We start from the raw sequence: 17937 nt of genomic DNA on the forward strand, positions 1-17937 counted from the left end.
AATTTATCATATATAATGGCACATATGTAGTTTAGAAACTATTTCTTGTGTACAAATGTATGTAATGATTCAGCTTTTGTAATGGAGTTCACTCCATATTGAATTAACATTTTACTGCCTTTCATTGTAGGCTTCAACTGCTGACGACTTTTCCAACATGGTGTGTGTAATGTGTATTGAGAAGCTAGAGGAATTTTATGCTTTCAGAGAGAATTGTAAGGCTGCACGATCGAGGTTAAAAAGTATGCTTGCAAAGGTAATATTCACTTTTATTTATTTAAGTAACTCTTTGGCCATTAGTGCTATATACTTTAGTATAAATCGAAGAAAAAGAAATGTAATCATTAAGTTTACGATATATTCTACAAATAAATTGAGAATCAAAGATTATATTATATGCTACTAAAGGCATAACCCCTTTCACTTTGTAGCGCCTAACCTGAGTCACTCACTAACAATGTACATAAAGAGGCTAACCCTTGGAGCTTAACGATGCACTTGGCGGCTCTCCTCAGTAACTACTGATTCTCATAACAATCCAGTCCTTCAATAAATACAAAGCCAAAATCCCTGCACTTCAAATGTACACTCAGTAAGGCCGAGAAGTAACAGGAAATAAGGCCAGGAAATCACGGGAAATAAGGCCAGGAAATAACATGAAGTAAGACCGGGAAATAATAGGAAATAAGGCCAGAAACAACTAAAGTAAGGACGGGAAATAACAGGAAATAAGCCTGGGAAATAACAGGAAGTAAGACCGGAAAATAACATGAAGTAAGGCCTGAAATAACAGGAAATAAGGCTGGGAAATAACAGGAAATAAGACCGGGAAATAACAGGAAGTAAGACCGGGAAATAACATGAAGTAAGGCCTGAAATAACAGGAAATAAGGCTGGGAAATAACAGGAAACAAGGCTGGGAAATAACAGGAAATAAGACCGGGAAATAACAGGAAACAAGGCCGGAAAATAACAGGAAATAAGACCGGGAAATAACAGGAAACAAGGCCGGGAAATAACAGGAAATAAGTCCGGGAAATAAGAAGAAAGAAAGCCGGGAAATAACAGGAAATGACACCGGGAAATAAGGTCAGAAAATAACAAAGTAAGGTTGGGAGGTATGTATTTGGAGGTACGAGGCTAATAATATTGCGTAGCCGTTATTCACTAAAAGTAATAAAATTCAATGAGAAAATATCAGTAAAGCAGAAAGAGGTGGATAAGATATATCCAAAGATAAGTTTCCTATAATTATCATAATAAGTTGTACAACTTGTGTCATTTATATGTGTGGTCACATTCAAATGTTTCTCAACATTCAAAAATTTGCCATGGTCAATAGATTAAATACTGGAAATTCAAAGCTTATATTAAAGACTGAAAGAGAGAGAGAAGAAATATGACTGAATTCTCATGGAAAGACTACAGGTACGACTCCTGTTAAAACAAAAAAAAGAAAAAGTCAATTTGGACTATTTTTTAATGTGACTGTACAGTAAAAAGTGACATAAATCAAAAGGAAGTGGATTTAATATTAACCATACTCAATTGTTTAAACAGAAATACGTAAATTACAACAATCGAAACCATTACAAAATAAATAATCTTTCGTTTGTTGTCGTTACTGTCAGATCTGAATTGTAGTCGCATCGACAGTAGCGACACAAAGCGATGCATCTTTGCAAATAGTTATTACGAGGTATGCTGAAAAGTGACGCATCCTGTTTGTTTTCTAAGATGTAAACAAATATTTGATTGTGCGTACCGTTGTATTGTATTACTGACACACTTCTCGGAATATGTTGCAGGTTTCAAATTCGCCATCACTAGGGGTCAAGAGCTATAGCAAGGAACATGATGGCGTGTAATAACACTATTTCAGTGCGGCTGAAGCAGCGTGCAGTAATCGAATTTCTAACACCAGAAGGCGTGTTCCCAATTAACACATGCAGAAAATGACAGTTGTTTACGGCGAGGACATTTTTTTTCTCCAGATCGCGCCTTTTAAGTTTCGGTACCTAAAAGTTAAAACCGAAACGGGCTCTCATCATTGCAAATTCTTTTTCTTTATTTATTGATTATCCATCAATTCTTTTGAAGCAAAGGAAAGAAGAAGAAAAAGGAAACAGGGGGAGGATTGGGGAAGGAAGAGGGTGGTCGAAACTACAGCACAATCACAACACAACAATATTCAGCATAAAATAAACTATGACACAAAAACAAAACTAACTGTTATTTCTAATCTAGTAGTAGTGCTATCTAATTGTTAAAGTTAATATTTATAAAAAATTCCCTACTTTACCAGCCTATCTCTTTACCTAATAGCCTCTTTTTCTTGCTTCTTTATCCCTGTATGTTCTGATTCTTTCCTTTATTATTATTATTATTATTATTATTATTATTATTATTATTATTATTATTATTATTATTATTATTATTATTATTCCTCTTCTGTGCTTTCATCTTTGGTTTTCACTCCTGTGTGAATTACACAAGTTGCCACTTTACTAAACACAAAACACATTCACTACACCGACACTTTATCATAAGATAGACACAACGCTCCTGTGTTACACACTTTTTACACCTTTAAGACAACTAGTGCGCGTTGCCAACGTATTGGTCCTCCAGGCTACTGAACCACATCACAATCGTGTTAATGAACTGATTCAAAAGAACTAGTGCATCGCTCAGGCAGAGCTCGCTATGAAGTTTGGCATATCATGGGATTGAGTGCAGGCGATAATCGCAGGATCTGCAATATCGGGAAGTTTGTACACGGTGGCTGTCGCGAATGCTGACTCTGGCATAAAACAACAAAGTGGATATTTGCAAACAGTTGCTTCAGTGCCATGAACATTAAGCTGATGAGCTCTTAAGAGTCTTCATCCCGGCGAAATTAAAATAACGCTAATTTTACAGTAATTATGTGATATCTTCAAATAGATAAAAGATAATCGAAATGTGGAACAAGAGCGCCCTAGACAATATTATTTTACATGAGAAACCGTTATCACGACTCACTTATGTTCTTTCGATTTCGAGCCATTTTGAAAATCGGCATTTATTTTCGCGTTTCTAAACAGCTAAAAACGGAAAACCACTAGGTGACTTGTGATAAATAAAAATATGTCAAAATAATATTGTCTAGGGTGCTCTTGTTCCATATTTCAATTATCTTTTATCTATTTGAAGATATCACATAATTACTGTAAAATTAGCGGTATTTTAATTTCGCCGGGATGAAGACTCTTAAACAATGTTATTAAGGTGACGGAAGTTGGGTACACCATTTCTCTCCTGAAACAAACGGCCTATATTATGAAAGGTTGTTTTGCCTGATACTCGGTGCATTCACAAAGTGCACCAGATTCAATCTCCGGTTGTGGTGTGGAACCCATGTTATTAGCACACCCTGTCCTTTATAACCTCGGTGCTCCACATAAAAACTAAAAATAAATTAGTAAGTCATGTAATACTTAAAAAAAAAAAAAAAAAGTTGTTGTAAGTACTATCGCTGACACTCCAATCGAGTAACGGAAAGGAAAGTGCAATGATACTTGACGGATTTTTTCCGTAAGAGTACAGAGAAAAATTAGTAAGAATACAGATATATAATAGAAGTTATAATAATAAATTATATAAAACGATTTGAACCTTAAAATATATAAAACGATAATCATGCCTGTTGTTGTGTATGGTTGCGAAATATGATCGCTTATTCTGAGGGAAGAACGCATACTGAAAATATTTGAGAACAAGATCCTGAGACGAATATTTGGACCCAGGAGGAACGAAAATGGGGAAGGAGGGAAGTTTTAAAACGAAGAACTACATAATTTGTACCATTTACCAAACATTGTTTACATTATCAAGTCTAGGTGGCTCAGGTGGGCAGGTCATGTAGCCAGAATGGAAGAAAGCAGGAACTCCTTCAAAGTTTTAACTGGAAATCCAATCGGAAAACTACTAGTAGGAAGACCTAAACGCAGATGGAACAACAATATTAAGATTTATCTCGCAGAAATAGGAATACAAAGTAGAAACTGGATGCAGTTGCTTAGGATAAAAGTCAATAGAGAGCTTTTGTGAACGCGGCATTGAACCTCCGGGTTCCATAGGCCATACAGTTAGTTAGTTTTATTTTTATCTATTACACCTTGTTAAGAAAATTACACGCTACCCATTCTTCCGTGTTGCTTCATAGAAGATAAAATTCAAAAAGTGAAAAACTGCGAATGAACAAGCAGCTCGGGACTTCAGCTTATTGTATTGCTGCTGCATTAAGCTACCATATCCAGCCTCTTCTCTGACCAATCACATGTTTCCACTCTTGATTGCGTAGGAAACAGTCATTCAGTATATAGGAACTGTATTAAAACTGCTGTCGTTAATCACTGACAATATATAATGTATTTCAGATAAGCTTATACGAGATCATAACACGTTTTCTCCTCACTACATCGACTTGAACTTTGACGTTCCCCTTTTCACCAACAACCTCCGCACACGGAGGTGTATAATACATGTAACTATGTCCAAAGAATTAATTATGGCTTTCGTAAGCATCTTCAATATAATTTTAAATTTAATTAAACGTTTTTTGATTCATTTGGTAGCAGGGGCGTCATTTAGGGGAGGCAGGAGGGGGCAATTGCCCCCCCAAGAGTTTGAGGATACATATACCTTAATTGATTGTCTTCTAATATACCAGTACAAAACGTGAATATCTTATGTAGGTGGTGCTCTTGCCCCCCTCAAGCGAAGTCTGAAATGACGCTCCTGTTTGGTAGTCGTGGGTTGTAATGTAACGTTGGAGTTGCAAATGATGACTGAATTGGAATTGGCAGGGTACTTTCAGTATTCATACGATAATTTAATCCAAATATGTAATTAAAAAAAAAAAAAAAAAAAAAAAAAAAAAAAACTATGGGTAGTATCAAAGCCTCAACATGATAATGACTGAACCTCAGATGATTAGAGATAAACAACACGTGTTTCGCTCGACTTTCTTATTATAATCAGCTAATTATAACCTTTTTACAAGGACAGACAAACAAACAAACAAAAAGAAGATTACTACACATACTTTCATGTTAGAAAATCCACTGTAAAATATTAGCAATTATTATATAATCTCGTCTGTAAAATGTTAACAATTATTATATAATCTCGTCTGTAAATTCTCTTGATGTGCTGAAGACAGTTTCACTAACATAATGAACTTTCTCATTATGTAAAACCAGCATTGACAGATTTACCAAATTCTCATTTGTACATAAACCTGAATTTCTGGATTTGCCTTTCGAGCGCGTGAGTCTGTCATAACTACGGGCAATTTAAGCGGAAATTATTAACTATTTGAACACTCGGTAAGTGCATTTGATGATTAAAATGATGTCTTCGTGGCGTGCCTTAACGCTTTCAACATAGTTCTACTTTTTGTGTGTTTTGTGATTTTAATGAATTTCTGGGTAACAGTCGAGTAAGATCCCGAGTTTATATAATTGTCTTCTTATAAAAATACTAAACTTAACTGACTTTCCGTTACTGAGAATGTGTGTGTATATGAACAGTGCGTTTTGTTTCTCTTAACGAGAATCACTGTAACTTAACAAGAAATTTTCCCTCTTTCCAGGCTGAAGCTCAGATCACCCATTGCGACGCTGCAGTTTCAGCGGATTGTGACGTTAAGAATGAAATGCAAAAGAATTGTTCCAAGTACACTGATGATGATGATGATGACGATGACGACGACGATGATGATGATATTACAATGAGAAGTGAATTAAATCTTTCAACTACTCAATCAAATAATACCGTTCTAAATCCTGAAAAGTGTGCCACTGCACCCAGCGTTAGTAACTCCATGATCCAAACCGATAAATTGTTGAACACCAGCAGTAATAAGTCGTCTGCAGAGACTAATGTTGGGAGCGATCTGATGCATTCTTCTGGTGTAACGTCTGATATTGTTGTAGCAGCGAAAGCCTGTGGTTTTAGTCTGTTTGGGGATCTCGATACAAGTGATGAGGATGACGCGGTCAATTTTCAGCACCCGTCATCGAACAAGTCTCAAAGAGAGGCCTTCTCTATGGCCTCTTCAAGGTGAGTAGCTGAGTATCAAACTCCAAAGAATGCTATTATATACTTCTTCTCAGGTCAGCAACTTCTCGGTTTGTTTGATGCAGTTTTCCACTCTTACCTATTCTGAGCCACGCTTTTTTATTTCCATACACTTTTTCTTCCCTGCATATTGCATTATTTGTTCCACTCTTATCTATCCTAAGCCAGGCTTTTTATTTTCATGCACCCTGTCTTTCCTGTATTTTGTCACTTACCTATCCTGAGCCATGCTTTTTTTCTTTTTATTTCTGTGCACCCGTTCTTTCTTGTTTCTTGTATTATTTGTTCTATTCTTCCCTATCCTGAGCCAGGCTTTTTATTTCCTTGCACCTTTTCTTCCCTGCATCTTGTATTATTTATTCCACTATTACCTATCCTGAGCCAGGCACCCTTTCTTCCCTCCCTGCATCTTGTATTATTTATTCCACTCTTACTTATCCTAAGCCAGGCTTTTTTATTTTCTTCCCTGCATCTTCTATTATTGATCCCCCAATGTATCAAATCATGCTGTCTGTTCTTTTTGTATTTTTTTCAGTATCCTCCATTTTTTTTCTTCTACCATTTCTAATACTCTTTTACGAGAAGGCAGGGTTGGCTGGTTTAAACCAAGGTGGTTTAAACCATGGTTTAAACCAAAAAAGAAAAAAAATGTTCGTAAAAGTGTAAGTGTTTGTAAAATCTTGATGAACACACATTTGTGGGTTATCACGTTTCACTCCCGTATATTATTCGTATTATATTCAGACCTAAATTCCCCATTCATTACTCAAAATGATTATACTACAAAAGCAACTTTTTTTTTTATAAGTTTATAAATGTTTATTTTGTGATTTTTTGTAGTTGTTATTATTGTTATGTAATTGCAATCGAAGAAAAATTCTAAATATTGTTTCGTTTCAATGTTTACTATTGATAAAATACATCAAAGATGCCGTACTTTTGTGTGTGTGGGGGGGGGGGGGGTCATACAGACCCCACGAGAGGCATTTAGTGAAATACGGTGTAAGATAACCATCTTTGGTATCTATTTATGTATAAATGAGTCTGAGCCAAAGTGGACTCAAAATAATTCGTATCTTTATTCACTTTTCTTATTGATATGCAGATTAAGTCGGTGTATTTCTTTAATTTGGACCAATAAAAGTCGTTGTTAACTAACTTGAACTAAATTAGTTCTTCTGTACTCCGTAGTACTTTGAAATTGTTCATATGTAATTCTGTGTAATTGTTTCACTTGTGCAACTGTTTATCTTTTTGTCCTTCTGAAATGACTCTTGACAGTTATGTTAAGAAGCATGTAAAGATCAGTACAACGTATTTTCATCAGAATTCCTTCGTGAGTGAGTCGGCAGACGTATCGCATTTGTGGCCAATTAGTCCTGGTTCCGAGTTCAAATGGAGGACAATTTCTCTCGGATGTAACTCGAGAAGCGGTTTTTATTCCGCTTTAAGCTTATATGACCCCTTCCAGCATAACCCGGTTGTTGCATAATAACATCAAGGCAAAACAAACTTATTTCTGTCCATATATGATATGAATATATAGAGCAAATTATTTAAACCATAAAAACCTGGTTTAAACCAAAAAAAACTGGTTTAAACCAAAAAAAAAACCGGTTTTTTTGGTTTTTTTAATAAAAACCATGGTTTTTGCCAACCCTGCGAGAAGGTATCAAAAAGTTCGTGCAATCACCTAGAAGAAATCCACTCTGACGAACTCTTGAAACCATGATGGTATTAGTCCTTCTCTACGTAGTCACTGTGTCTAGCGACATATTTTTGCCAGCAGTTCTTCAGTTTCCGTAAGCCCGTTTTGTAAAAGTCTGTAGTTTGCTTTGAAACAATAATTCAGCTTCAGAAATGACGTCATCCCTACTGTCAAAATGGCGTCCTCTGAGTGGTCGCTTCATTTCTGGGAAGAGAAAAAAGTCACTTGATGCTAAGTTCAGTCAGTATGGGATGACACAATATTTCATATCCTAATTCCACTGCATTCATCATGGATACATAGGCAGAATGATCTGGTGCATTAGCCAGTACCTTTTGTGACCAATCCACGACGTTTCTTCTTCAGTTCCTCTCATAACTTAGTCAAGAGATGGAAATAATAGGTTCTAAAGCGTTTTTCACAGTCCTTTGCACCTTTCAAAAACAAACCACATAACTTGATATTGTATCACTGCGCGCACGACTATTTGCTGATTGGTGAAGAGTAAATTGTTTAGTCTGTTTCCCGCAATATTTCTGCTGTAGCACGTGCATGTATTTCTGCTACTGCGATGTGCATTACTCGTCTCACTCTCACACCATTGCCGTGATATAGGGAAAGATACCCAATACTATATAATCCCCCCTTCTTTAAGAGCAACTGAACATTGTTATTTTCCTCCAAACTGTCATTATAGATGAAATTACAATGAGTTATGTCAAATTATCAACTGAACGATAAAGCGATGGTGCTGGTATGTTACAGCAAGCATATTTATTATTATGGGAGATTGTTTCTTTTTCATCTATTACCTAAATCGTTACCCATATTCATGAAAAACAGATGGTACTTTTCCCCTTAAGTTCAATTTATTGATATGCTTTCTTACATTGTATAGCATGCGAATGTACAAATACTAACTTCAGTACTACAAAGTAAGTAAATAAATATTCTATGAGAACATGAAAATTAGCTATTATAGGTCTTAATTTTCTTCAAGTGAATTGAACAACGTTGATATCGTTTGGTAAAGTATTTGCTTTTCTTCTGCACTAACGGGTTTGTCTTGTTTATGTTTAATAGAATAACTCGGAGGCAGCATGTAACCTACTGGCTTCCTTGGGCGACATCTTTTAATTGTGGCGCGCACTTCGTGTGTTTTGTCATTTGTTGTAACAGTTTTCCCTTACAAATTGGATTTTGGTTCAAGATTTCGATCCCATATAGATAAATACTTTGAGTCGGATCCTAAATGTTCTTACTGTGCCTTAACAATACATTAATTACTATAATATATTGCATTTGTTGTGTACTATTTGCTCATGGAAGAATAAACTGTTATTAGTCTCATTTCCAATGTTGCTAACTCATAGTTATTTTTCAGTTTTTCACAAAGAATGGTTGTCAAACAGTTGTGTCATTTCATGAAAATGGGCTAAGAAAATGAAAAAGAGAAATCAAGTGAATTCGCTGTTCTTATTGAAGATAATAAGTTCCTTATATATTTCAGATCTTTGTTTGACCTTTCATTAGAGATGAGGAAATAGTGAATTAAAAAAAAAAAAAAAAGAAAGAAAGAAAGAAAGAGAGTAAGGGGTATAGAAAGAAATTAAAGAGGATAAAACCTGTTTTAGTGATTCATTACGAAGTAATATGAGGCTAATTTTTTCAGTTATAATTTGTATATCGCTTTTTTAAAATACGATCAGAATAAATGACCATTTAAAAGATGCAAAAACCGAATATTCGGTGCCAGAAATGAAATAATGTACAAAGGAATCTTCAACATTTATGAATTTTTATAATATTGAATAGGAATATTCATAACTTTTGAGTCTTATTTTTTTCTGGCTGCAGTGAAAGTAAGAGGAGGTACTATGTGTATATTAAATAATATGTCTTTATTCCTATGTAGAAACTAAAAAGTTTCTTGGATGTCGATAGAGTCTTCATACTCTCATGACTGATATTAGTTTATGGTGTAACTTTTCTGTTAGATATCAAATGAAAGGATAAGTCACGAGGATTCAAAATATATTTTATATGTATTTTATTGCATATAACAAAGGAAATTAAATAATAAATTCTCTATTCAATAAATAAGTAAACTCAGTACTTTTCAAGTTCTTGCAGAATGAACAGTTGCTTGTTCCAAACACTCGCTCGCCTGTAATGGAAACGTACAAGGAGCTCAATTTTAAAATGAATTTAAATACAATCTTTTGAGTTTTATGTCCCACGATTATGCAGGCTAGGCGAAAGGAGATTGTGATGATGAAAACATGAATGAAGTGGTGGAATGAAGAAAGTGGGAAGAAACTGAAGGACATAGAGGAAACCCACGCACACGGTGTTTGTCCACCACAAAGTTAACTTGGCGTGAGCTGAGATCGAACCAGGAACCCCATGTGCCAGAAATGAACGCTCTACCACTGAGCCACCGCGGCCCCCCAAGACCTTCATTTTGAATAGAAGTCGTGAGTACAACTGCACATGTTTCTAAATCTGATAATTAACTCCTGTTGCTATATGATCCGCGTACTCGTCGTCGGGCGGGAGACCCGCGTTCGATTTCCGGAGGAAATTCATGTAGTTCGAATCACTCGTTTGGCTGTAGGTCCAAATCTCATAGAACCTTATTGTTGAAGGGGACGATAAACTTTAATCCTTCCATCCAACCATAGATCTGCTAGTAGGAACACTAAGTCATAATGTAATAGTGGCTCTGAATCCTAACAATTTAGGCAGATTCTCAGCTAGAGGAAACATTATGAGTGGGGATAGTAAGTTTTAGTTGTAATTTACACTGGTAGAAGAAATTCAGCGTTATGCCCTTCTTCTTCGTGGTGCATGTATGCGTTTACCTAGTAGTTCAAAGATTCAGGAGAGCAGTGCGTACGCCACTGCAAACAAGAGAAAATGGTTCCTGATTCTCCTATCACAAGCCCATGCCATTTTGTTTTTAATCTCATTGTTTCCCCCCTTCAGTTTGTTTATTCATTTCTTAGCACAAAATTGCATATAACATTTTTTGTTTAATTAGTTGGCAACATTTCTGCACTGCAGTCTGCATTGTTTACAAGGGATGCAAAGCTTCGTGAAAATCAGATTAGTTTACCCGCGTGGTAGGTACTCTGGCATGATGACCCCTTCAGAGTCCCAGAAGACGGAAAGCATTATCATGGTGGCAGACTTCTGTACTCATTCCTTTCAAGGGGTGTGGGAAGAGGGGTGTTTCTATTCTTTACTCATTTGCTTTGTTTCTGGGTCATAAAGATTAACCCAACTTTCATCCATTGTCACTAGTCTACAAAAAAAGTTCTCTTCATACACTTCACAGCGGTGCAACATTTCTCTTGCAGCATCCTCGCGTTTTTTCTCTTCTGGAAAGGTGTGAGCAGTCGTGGTACCCACTGTGCTGATACTTTCTGAAGATGCAGCTGGTTGTAAATGATATTCCAGGCAGACCCATAACTCATACCTATTCCACACATAATACCTTCAATGGTTATCTTCCTGTCTTCCATTATGATCTCAAATTCCTGCGTTAAGGCGGTATCATCAATGAAAGATGATCTTCCAGATCTAGGGGCGTCCGCGATGGTCATGTTGTCCAGTTTGGAATTGTCGTGAATCTACTTTGCTTATTTCCCCTGAAGATGGAGGAACTTAATAACGTTCCGTGCTTCAAGCTTGTTAATCATCGCAATTTCAGGGATTTTCTGCAAAAGAAAGAAAGAAAGAAAGAATTGTTGTAACTGGTCCAGAATTTGCATGGTTAACATACAAGGACCTAACTACAAAATGCATGTCCGAAGGGGTTCGTAGTTCGTCACCTTCCAGGTGATTACAGGATTACTTGTTGATACCCCTTCATATTTGATATTTTATGTACCCATCTAATTTTTAACATCCTCCTATAGCACCACATTTCGAAGGCTGCCATTCCCCATTTTCGCTTCTAAGAGTCCATACCTCACATCCATACAACGGCACATGTCACATGTTATATATGCTTTCATCAGCCTTTTCTTCAGTTTAAGTATTGAAGATTCGAGTTAGAAAATTTTTGTTTTCTTTTCTTTCTCGAATGCCTTCTACGCGTGAGCTATTCTGAATATTACATCTATTATCGTTTGTTATTTTACTCCTTAAGTAACAGAATTCTTGCACTTTTTCCATGAGGTGATCTGATCTGCATGTTTCTTGTTCCTTTTCTTGCGCATCTCCTAGCAGCTATTACGAGAGGCACTAAAATATACAGCTGAGATTTTTTTTTTCCGTTGGTGAGTGAAGTAGAGTGAGTGAGACTCAAGTGAGTGAGAATATGTCGTAGTGTGGTTGGATCATATCCGAATACAATCATTGTTTGCTTTCTAGATTGGAATACGTCGTGGTGTGTGCGCACCATAACTGAATACTACCATTTCTGACTTTCTAGGTTGGAATAAATCGTGATGTATGTGCATCGTATCCGAATAGTATTATTTCTGGCTTTCTAGATTGGATTACATCGTGGTGTGTGTGTGTGCCTCATATCTGAATACTATCATTTCTGTCTTTCTGGATCAGAATACGTTGTGGTGCGCGTGGATTGTATCCGACTATCATTTCTGACTTTCTAAATCAGAATACGTCGTGGTGTGTGTATCATATCCGAATGCCATTATTTCTGGCTCTCTAGATTAGTATTTATTATCTCTTAATTAAAGCAGCTGATCACATGAGATGAAGCTCCAAATCGTACACATTGTTCATCCGGCAAAGCACTTCCCAAAATTGTAATATTTTTAGTAAGAATTCGTTAAATGAAAAAATTGTACTAACCACATTTTTTGTCTCTAATTTTCAGTGTATCTTCAAACAGCTCCAGCCGAGACAAGACCTCCGTTGCCTCTTCCCAGAATGTGCCATCAGTGGAATCAAAGATGAAAAGTGTGTCGTGTGGTGGTGAAATATCAAATACTCACCCGAATCCCATTCAAGATTTAACTGGTGGCCGGCAGTGGGTGTTAGATGATGAAATATCACCAAGTAAGAAATTTAAGACAGGAACGTGATCCTAGTTTTGTGCAGTGTACAGTGTGTTTGGACTTTTAAAAGAAAAATCTATCATGGTGATTGTTACTAGAAAAAAAATATTTCAATATAGGAAGAAATGAAATAATAATAATAATAATACAGTAAAATTTGATATGATTTTTAGGGACTTATGGAAAATGCGAAAGACATTTATTGGACTTTTAATAAATGCATTATCCAGTGGTAATATGTTTTTTAACCCTATAATTTACTGTAATATTATTTATAAACTACTTAATTCTATGTAGAAGTGAGGAACGTATGATGCAAACTGAAACTTTATTTACAAACCCCTCATTCCTAGTCTAACGGTTAGGCGCACAAGATCCCGAGCTCGATTCCCTGTGTAGGAGAATATCTAACCCACTGCAACGATTCTGATCTCACTTGAATTATAAATCTCGTACTAGATAGCCTCTTTGCTGAGAAAGAACTTAAAATTTTAGGTCTCGTCCTATTTTTATTTTATTTATTTATTTATTTTATTTTATTTAACAATCACCAGATACAGCTCAGAGCCATTTTATACTGGATATCTAACAATAACAACAACATTAACAACAATGGAAAGGATTTGGGAAGGTATCGGCCAGGGCCCGTTTAATAGGTACCATCCCGGCATTTGCCTGGTAGGACTGAGGAAAACCCCAGTCAGGGTGGTCGGCAGCGGGAATCGAACCCACAACCTCCCGAATGCGAAGCCAACGCTCTACCACTTGAGCTACTTCGCTCGGTAAATAGCCTCCTTACTAAGAAAGGATTTAAATTATAGGTCTCGTCCTATATAGCCTCGTTGCTGAGAAAGAACTTAAATTATAGATCTTGTCCTATATAGCCCCGTTGCAGAGAAAGGACGTAAGTTTCGTCCTATGTAGATATGTTGCTTAGAAAGAGGAAGTTAATTATTTTACAAAGAAAATAATATAACAGATAAGTTCTTGAATATGTTTTTACATGGCAATTATGTATTTGTTTCTTTTTAGTTTAATGTCCAACAATTATGCAGCAAAGCTGAGGGAAGTTGTGATGATAAGATGGGTGCTAATGATGAAAGGGGGAAGAACCCCGAGAAAACCTACGCACACGATGTTTGTTCACCAGAAAGCCCAATTGGCGAAAACTGGGATCGAACGAAGGACCCCACTACGTCCCAGAGGTGAGCACTGTACCATTAAACCACCCCGGCCTCTAATTTCATCGATATGAGCGTATGAATACTTTGGCTTTTATTTGGTCTAGGAATTAATTCGTGCGGGTGGACAAGAGATGGCGCAACGAACGGAGCGTCCCACAGTTCCGTGTATCCACACATGTGTTGCAAACCCCTGTCATCGCGTATCGTTCGTAGTATAGGGCAGTGGATTAAAGCGTCAACAACACCAGTTTGTAGTTAAGTGAACATGGCGCAATTTGTGCCTGATAAAGTGTTTTTGCGGGGTGTCCTGCTGCATTACTTTAACATGCAGAAAAGTGCGACTGAAAGTCATCGTATTTTGGTGGAAGTGTATGGTGACCATGCTCTAGCTGAGCGAACGTGTCAGAAGTGGTTTGCACGGTTTAGAAGTGGTGATTTCGGCTTGGCAGACCAAGAGCGAGCTGGACAGCCAAAAAAATTTCAAGACGAAGAATTGACAGCATTGCTCGAGCAGGATTCGTGTCAAACGCAGGAACAACTTGCAGCAGCATTAGGCGTTGATCAAACAACAGTCTCCAAACGCTTGAAAGCCATGGGAATGATTCAAAAGATGTCACATTGGGTTCCACATGAATTGAAAGACAGAGACGTTGAAAGACGAAAAACCATTTGCGAATTGCTGCTTCAACGACAGAGCAGAAAGGGGTTTCTGCATCGAATTATTACGGGTGATGAGAAGTGGATTCATTACGAGAACCCTAAACGAAAAAAGGCCTGGGTGAAACCAGGTGAACCAGGTCCATCACAACCAAAACGAGATATTCACTGTGCAAAGGTTATGCTGTGCATATGGTGGGATATGAAAGGTGTGGTGTACTATGAGCTGCTGCAACCGGGTGAAACTATGAATGGAGAACGTTATCGACGACAATTAATGCGTTTGAAGCAAGCTCTGGCCAGAACACGACCAGAATGGGAGAACAGACATGATAAACTTATTGTTCAACATGATAACGCTCGCCCACATGTCGCAAAACCGGTCAAAACCTATTTAGAAAATGTCGGATGGGAAGTTTTACCCCACCCGCCGTATTCACCAGACGTTGCTCCTTCGGACTACTACTTGTTCGATTGCATGAACAACGATTTGATTGGACAGCGGTTTACTTCTTCAGAAGATATCGAAACATGGGTCTCTGACTGGATCGCTTCCAAGGATGAGGACTTCTTTCGCCACGGAATCCGTACATTGCCTGACAGATGGGCGAAAGTGGTGGCTAGCGGTGGACAATATTTTTCTTAAGGTATTTATGTATTTTGTGTTTGTACTACAGCTTCAATGTGTGCGTACCAACCGCATGAATTAATTCCTAGACCAAATACATAGGATTATCCTTTTGCTTACACCGTGTACCCATTCACTTTCCAATTTAAAATGTATTAATAGTAGATCTCTGGTGGAGGGAAGGTCAAAATATATTCTGCTAAGCTGTTGTTACCTCCGCGTGGTTGCTGAGTTGTCGCGCAATAAGAGAGAGAGAGAGAGATATAGCATTGTTATTACGAGTTATGACGATGCCAAGTTATTACTTATCACACGTAGATGCATTGGCAGATTTAAAACAGTAAGAAATGTACCCGCGGAACATCATTACGGTTAATATTTTGCGCTTCTCCTATGCATCGCCCATATTAAATTCCTGCAAGCAAATATTTGTGTTCTCGAAAACAAAGATCTCCCATATAACGAAGTTCACACCTTTGTGCCCAGTGATTCAAAACAAACTAAAGTTTTCGCTTTCCTGAAGTTCCGAAGTCTGTGAAAGCGAAAGTCGTTATTCGTATTAGCTAATGTGTAAGTCATCATCCAACATGTCAGATTTCATGGCTTTCCATCCAGCGTTTCAAAGGAACCCTCCCTGTGTACTTACGTTAGCCATATTGAATTCGTGCAAGTTAGTTGCGCAGTCTAGCCTCACTTTCATACAAATGATCAATATACTTTCTCCATTTTCTGAAACCTTCTTTATGTTCTCTAAGTGGCTTCCCATTCGTAATTTTTACTGTCATCATAATGACTTCTTGTGTTTCTTTCGAATTTCCATTGATTTCTCATTCTGTACATTTCCTAATATTTTCGTTTTCCAAAGTTTTCAGTGTCCTCTTTTTTTTCTGGCTTTTTCTCTATGCAGTTCATTATTTAACTTCCTGTTCATCATGTTTACTTCGTAATGCAGCTTCCAAGTAATGTATACATCTGAATTTTGCCACTAATTTTATTATCTATCAATGCCAGAGCGAAACATAAAAATTCGTTTCCTTTTGAACCCCATCCGAATGTTTAATGTTGTATCTGTTACGTGTAAACACCAAGCGTAACCATAAGTTAGTATGAAGAACTAATAGCAGTCATCGCGTAAATACCGCCACAATGCTTCTGTCCGCATTACAGTCAAACTTGGATGGTCACGTATGGAAATCGATCAAGAGACTTCTCATATACAGGTAAGAAAGGGTTGAAGCTACGGAAACAGGAAAGGAAATATGTCGTGTGCAAGGGAAAGGAACCATGAATATTCTATGTACGCGACTTTGGTGAAGCGACGCAAGCGGGTAAGACGAACTTCGGGCAGGGAAGCCAGTTGCTGTGAACAAGGACCTCTGGATCGGAATATAGCGAACGACCTATCCACCTTAATTGACCACACAGATATTATCATTCCAAAGCAACGTGTGTCATTTTCATCAGTTGTAGTTTGTAGACGACCTCGACTTGTAACACACAAGATGACACCACAAGAGGCCGGAAGACAAGTCACTGTGTCAACAGTGTCTACTGAATCCTCATGTTGGCAGGTCTTGGTATAGGATCTTCCTGCAATATTCTTCTCATGGTCATCGCTTGATTACGACAAGGCCGAGAAGCTGTACCACTTGTGGAAAAAGGATTTGCAAGAAGAGGTTATATGCATATGGGAAATAGTGTGCTGGAAGCTCGTTTTAAACGACCGTGCTATGAGTGGAAACTTTTACGGGGAACAATTACAGCGGGTTCATGATGTTATGCGACTGAAATACTCGGCTTTGATCAACAGGAAGATGTTCGTGCTTCAGATGGGTATCGCCTGTTTCGATTCGTGCCGCCGGTCACAAGTAGGAATTCGAGGGACTCAAACTTATACAGCACTTAGCATACAGCCCCTCTCTGCCATAGATTCTGGATATCGTTGATCATTTACAAAGGATTATCCAGGACAGTTGTCTACACGAGAAAGGGTTGAACAGAAGCGCACACATCAAAACAAAGACGATAGGTGGCACCAGGGTAAGTGCTGCTTGGCGTGGTGCGCGTGCGTTAGTCTGACTCGAGTCGCTGCATTGCGAGGATGGTTCTGTACACCGTACAGGAACGCGTGTTCATTGTTAAAAAATATTGGATATCGGGATCGTATCAGACCGTTCAACGTGAATTTTGCCGTGAATTTGGATGCCGTAAAGGACCATCGAAATCATCAATACATCATTTGATGAACAATTTCGAAACAACAGGAACGTTGCTTACGGGACATGAAGCGCGCGTCCACGAATATCCGAGGAGACAGTAGAGAATGTGCGGCAACGTCTTTTGCAGTCCCTTAAGAAGAGCCTGCGTTGATTATCACAAGAGGTAGGGATGTCAAAGTCAACTGTGCAAAGAGCCGCCAAAAGAGCCAAGCTGTTTCCATATCGCGTTACAGTCGTCCAGGAGTTGAAGACTACAAAATGGGAAAAGCGCGTGATGTATTGTCGTTGGTTGCAAGCTTTGTTGCATGACAATCCAGGAATCCTAGACTATATTTGGTTCACAGATGAAGCTTAGTTCCATCTCTCCGGTTATGTGAACTCG

At 37.7% G+C, this 17937-nt stretch overlaps 1 protein-coding gene across 5 annotated transcripts in view; it reads left to right on the forward strand.

Annotated features, from left to right (window-relative positions):
• The window catches only part of LOC145692712 (uncharacterized), a 54148-nt gene extending 40961 nt beyond the window's left edge, over positions 1 to 13187 (forward strand). For all 5 annotated transcript variants that reach the window (XM_081768125.1, XM_081768122.1, XM_081768126.1 and 2 more), the window contains 3 exons: positions 131 to 256; positions 5639 to 6108; positions 12687 to 13187. In XM_081768125.1, coding sequence (XP_081624251.1) covers positions 131 to 256; positions 5639 to 6108; positions 12687 to 12894 — 804 coding nt within the window. In that variant the 3' untranslated portion in view covers positions 12895 to 13187. The remainder of the gene's footprint in view (positions 1 to 130; positions 257 to 5638; positions 6109 to 12686) is intronic.
• Positions 13188 to 17937: the final 4750 nt, after the last annotated feature.

Source organism: Thermobia domestica, chromosome 8 (genome assembly GCF_964235325.1).
Source record: "Thermobia domestica chromosome 8, izTheDome1.hap1.1, whole genome shotgun sequence".
In the NCBI taxonomy this organism is placed as follows: Eukaryota; Metazoa; Arthropoda; class Insecta; order Zygentoma; family Lepismatidae; genus Thermobia; species Thermobia domestica.